The sequence below is a fragment of the Triticum dicoccoides genome, unplaced genomic scaffold (assembly GCF_002162155.2).
Source record: "Triticum dicoccoides isolate Atlit2015 ecotype Zavitan unplaced genomic scaffold, WEW_v2.0 scaffold8952, whole genome shotgun sequence".
Classification (NCBI taxonomy): domain Eukaryota; kingdom Viridiplantae; phylum Streptophyta; class Magnoliopsida; order Poales; family Poaceae; genus Triticum; species Triticum dicoccoides.
Genome location: NW_021308406.1, coordinates 1 through 5,351, shown reverse-complemented (window position 1 = coordinate 5,351; position 5,351 = coordinate 1). Strand labels below are relative to the sequence as shown.

At 43.3% G+C, this 5,351-nt stretch overlaps 1 protein-coding gene across 1 annotated transcript; it reads right to left on the bottom strand.

Annotated features, from left to right (window-relative positions):
* Positions 1-744: 744 nt before the first annotated feature.
* Positions 745-1,650, bottom strand: LOC119348353. Its single transcript, XM_037616524.1, has one exon. It carries the CDS (start codon positions 1,607-1,609, stop codon positions 845-847), a length of 765 nt encoding a protein of 254 aa, XP_037472421.1. The 5' UTR covers positions 1,610-1,650; the 3' UTR covers positions 745-844.
* Between the last annotated feature and the right edge of the window lie 3,701 nt (positions 1,651-5,351).

The window sequence follows — 5,351 nt, the reverse complement described above, 5'->3', positions numbered from 1 at the left end:
TTAATCAGATCACTAATTAATGAGATCAATGGCTCAAATCTATTATGTACTCTTACCTCTTGTGAAAAGAGGAGGTTAGAGGGAGCATGTTAAAACTGCTCAACAAATAATCAAGAGTCAGGTCGCGGGTCGCGGACGAGCGGCTGCAACGGCGAACAGCAGCACGCGCAAGAGAGAGGAGTAGGTGAGTCGTGAGCGGTCAGTTCACTAGAGGAAATGATTCGGGGAAGAAGTTCTTCGTCCTCTCTCTCTCTCTCGGTGTGATACGCTCAGCTTCAGAGTACAGAGGACGCAACTAGCATACGATCATCACTTCAGGTGCAACCGTACGATCCAACTATGTGGAACCTTGGATGACAAATGAGTTGTCCATATTTAGCAGCATGGCCTAGATGTGAGCATTTCACGCAAACCCCCTTCTTTTGTTTCTCGATGCTGCAGTGAGTCATCTCACGTATGTACCCGCCTAGAACCATAATCCTCTTTCTTCATCTCTCCAATCCTCTTCAGGTGCCTTTATATTTTTTATTTGTCCTTCATGTATGTAGATATGTTTTCTCAAAGGAGTTCGCGTACATGATATCCAGTGGAATATTGTTTAATTTACATGTGTTCGTCAATGTAGCAACTCTCGTTTCTAGTGAATCTGGTCTAGCAAAGTTTTGTTTTGTACATTTCTGCTTCAGGATCTGCAACATAATCCGTTTTAGCTATCGCAAGGGAAAAACTCTATCTAGAAAGTAGTACCACACAATTATTCTTTCGTTCACTATAAAGATACACATATGCAAAACGTACAACAATTCTGAAGAACTCCATAAAAGCACATTTAATTTCAAACGAACTAACGGCGCGCGGCGCGCCGCGGCTCACTACTCTCTAGTATTCTTCTACAAACGAAGAAGAAAAGGCAGTACACGATGAAAAACCCAAGAACAAATAAAGTGGCGTATGGATTGGCAGAGATACCACAGGCGAACGTCATTGTCACATATAAGGCGAGACTCCTCACTCTTGTTGTAATGAGTTTCATGTCACTTCTAGATGGGGCCATTTTCATTACCAGCAGCTCTAGCACCAGATGCAGTCCTGTCCCGAAGGTAAACATGGTGGAAAGGAAGAAAAGAGGTACCGTAATACCTCCTTCTGTGGGCGTGGTAATAGTCCTACGCTCCTGGATAGCAACTTCCGTCCTGGAGTTACAAGCGTCGGTGGTCGTGGAGTCTGAAGCGACGGGTTGACCAAGATCGGGTCTAACAAAATATATGAAGAAGTCCTTGGGCATCCAAGCAGGCGGGTGCATCGCCGCCTGGAACGCGAAGCCGACCAAGAGCGTGGCTACCGTCATGAGCCACCCGCGCATCTTGTGCAGATACTCCGCGTCTTCTGTAGCTTGCTGAGCCGCCGCCACCGTCCGGTCCTCGGCCGCGGGCGGCGCTGCCGTATCATCGGCGCTGGCATCACCACCACCAGCAGCTGCTCCTGGAGGATTGCCAGTACCGTCGGGGTCTTGTCCTGCCCGAGGCGCGCCGGCGTCAGGCGGAGCATCTACAGGCGCGTCCTCGTTATGGGCACGTCCCATTTGGATGTTAACCTGCTGGCGTGCCATCTATGATAGTATATGCGAAGATGCTGCGCATATAATTATTTACTCAGACTGTTGATGAGATGCAAACGAAACGGCGTTGCCTTTCCTTATATATATATAGGCATATCTCGGGAAACACCCAATGGTTCTTTTTTTTTTGCGATGAAAGACCCAATGGTTCTTGGGGACATCTGTCGTGTAATCTCACCATTCATTGCGACATGATCTGCCCCCTTGCTTTATGTATTCTGACATTTTCCTATGTATAGATTCCTATCTTTAATGAGCCCTTCCATCACATTGAACGCGCCTGCTACCTGCCAACTACCAATAAAGCTACACCTACGAAAGGAACTACGACGTAAATCCCTCCCTCCACTAAGGCCCTGTTTGGTTTCAATAAGTCACCTGACTTATAAGTCAGGTGACTTAAAATCAGTGACTTATAAGTCACGTCTGTTTGGTTGTCACCTAACTTATAAGTCACCTAAGCACACCTTCCCACCTTGTTTTTTAATGTAAAGGTGATGGGACCCACGCAAAAGGGGGTGACTTATAAGTTTTAAGTTGGGGTGGAGCAACTTATGATTTATAAGTTGGGGTGACTTATAAGTTGGGTCCGTTTGGCAAAATAAGTCACTTTTTGTACTTTTCGACTTATAAGTTGGTGACTTATGTGGAACCAAACAGGGCCTAACTAAACTATCGCCCCCCTGATTTTCAGGATGGGCCTGTGCCCCTAATTAATACCAATCAAACCTGACAACGTATTACGTAAGCCATCTTTCGTATGTCATTACGTAGGTGTAGCAAAGCTCGCCAACTACCCAAGCGTCTTAGAGCAAATACAACAGTGGGCTATAAGCCGCTTACATAACATTTTTTTTGAGAAACGCTTACATAACATTTTTGCCTATGTGAAAAACAGAGACAAGCAAAAAGGGAGTGAGTGGGCTCTAAGACCTCTTCCAAGGCTTAGGCTAGTCATAGTGGGAGTAACTTAGTAACATGGCGCGGTCCAAGACAAATTTGCTTCTGTGACATGTTTTTAATGATGAGAGATGTGTTTAGCCTAGTTATAATGGGGAGTAACTTACACTAGTAACATGCATACTCTCTCTCCGTCCGATGAAAAGTGTACATAAGAAATTTTAGGACAAATTGTGAAGTGAAGTAAAAATGTATTGGAAAGATGCAAGCCACCGTCTATCTCTTCTTTAATTACCCAACCCCCAATGAGCTAAGTGCATGTAGAAATTAAGAAGACCATGTGTAGAATGTTATTGGTCTTGATTACCGTGTGATGAGAGAGAAAACATTTTTTTCTACTTTAAAGTGCATTGGGAGATAGAAGTACACTTTTTATGGACAAATTTTAAAGCCAAACACACACTCTTTATCGGACGGAGGGAGTACGTTACTAGTCTATGTTACTACCTTCATAGTGGGGAGTAACATATATGTGGTATCATGCAGGCCATCATTTATTAAGATATAGACTCATTTTGCCTTGGAATGTGTTATGTTACAGTAACATATTATGTCACTCCAACCATCTCTCTCCTCATTAAATACATTTCCATGTAAGGAAACTTTTCTTGGGGTGTGTTATGTTACTTGCTAAGTTACTCCGACAATGACCGGCCTTAGAGTAACATAATATGTTACTGTAACATAGCGCTTCTCAAGAGAAGATGAGTCTACAAGCTAATAAATGAAGCCATCTATGACACTACTACTATGTTACTACCCCTGTCCTGGTTTATTAGTCATCCTTGTAGTTTGGGTCAAACTTTGACTTTTGATTTAACTATAAAAAAAAGTTATATACCTTAAAAAATTTGTCATTGGGAACCTCTTTCAAATATGAATCCAACAATATAAATTTTGTGACATACAAGTTATAATTTGTTAGTCAAATCTACCGTCGAAGTTGGGCACAAAATATGAAGGGGACCAATAAATCCGGACAAATTAAGGTAGTACTTTGCACTATGGAGGTAGTAAGTTAGACTAGTGTCATATGCATGACAATAGTATACCCCACCATGACTAGTCTTAATGAGGTGCTAAGTGCATTAAATATCTTAGCAACTCAACTCCCCAATGCACAAGTGCTTAATTTGTTGTTGCTAATATTACTTTACTTAATGATTTAGCACCTAACACTAGTAGAAAAAGGGTCAAACGTGAAGCACATTAGTGCCGGTTTGTATTTGAGCCGGCACTAATGTATACATTAGTGCCGGTTCCAACGGCTAGCCGGGGCGCTCTCATTAGTACCGGTTCGTGGCGAACCTTTAGCACCGGTTCGTGCCACGAACCGGTACTAATGAGAGCGGTGGCAGGATGTTGTCAGACTGGGGCCCCTCCAGCCCCTTTAGTACCGGTTCTTGGCACGAACCGGTACTAAAGGTCGTCCTACATAAACCCTTCATCCACCCGAGCTCGCTCTATTCTTCCCCTTTCCCCTCTCCTCTCTGTTCTTCCCCTCTTCCTCTCGAGCTCATCACACATTTTGCCCAAATTTTGTCAAGATTTGAAGGCCCCCATCCATTCAAATGAACACAAAGGTTAGCAACTTTGTCCTTTCATCTCTCATTGCTAGATTAGCTCTTGCAATGCTTTATATAGTGATTAATTTGTGAGTTTAGTAATTTGGGAGGATATATATATATATGTGTGTGCTAGTATTTGATTTATATGCAATTTTTTCTAGGAGGTATGTGAACCGGAAATTCTAACCGACCCTATTATCGAGAGGTTAAATTTAGTTGAAAGAGAAAACGAGTAACTGAAAGAAAAATTGAAAAGAATTGAGGGGGAGAAGATGGAATTGGAGTTGCATGTTGCCGATGTCGTCGATGATCACAAGATCAAGATGGAGAAAATGCGCTTGAAGATTAGAAAGATTAGAAAATATGCCATCGATAGTGAGGCTTGGCATCATTATGTTGTTGGATCCATTGTTACCTTAGTTGCGATCTTGATCGTATTTGTTGTTGCATTTAAATGCTTTAGCTAGAGAGTTATTTGTTTGTTGCATTTAAGTGTTGTATGAACTTGTATTAATTTGGTCTATTCGGTGTTGTGTAATGAAGATGAGCCGGCAATGGATGTACGATGACCGATGCTCTCCCCAGTTCGTTGAGGGCGTGCATATTTTTCTGCTTGCGGCTGAGGAAAACAAGCGGGCGGATGGTTTTATGCCTTGTACATGTGCTCGCTGTAAGAATGGTCACAATTACTCTACGTCAAGAACCATTCACGTCCACCTGTTTAAGTCCGGTTTCATGCCCCACTATAATGTTTGGACCAAGCACGGAGAAAGAGGGGTTATGATGGAAGACAATGAAGAAGAAGAGGACGACGACAGCTATCCTGGCCATGGGTTCCCTGAATACGATGATACAACAATGGGGGAAGAAGCTGAGCCGATAATGCGGGAAGAAGCTGAGCCGGCAATGCGGGAAGAAGCTGAAGAAGAGGCATCAGATGAGCCCGTTGATGATCTAGGTCGGGCCATTGCCGATGCAAAGAGAAACTGCGCAAGTGATTTGGAGAAGAAGAAGTTGCAGCGCATGTTAGAGGATCACAAAAAATTGTTGTACCCGAATTGCGTAGGTGACAAGAAAAAGCTGGGCACCACACTGGAATTGCTGCAATGGAAGGCAGAGAATGGTGTATCTGACAAGGGATTTGGAAAGTTGCTGGTAATGATAAAGGATATGCTTCCAAAGGACAACGAATTGCCCGAGAGTAC

What these genes read in the sequence shown, in the direction of transcription:
- LOC119348353 (XM_037616524.1), bottom strand. Translation starts at nt 1,609, where the DNA reads ATGGCACGCCAGCAGGTTAACATCCAAATGGGACGTGCCCATAACGAG.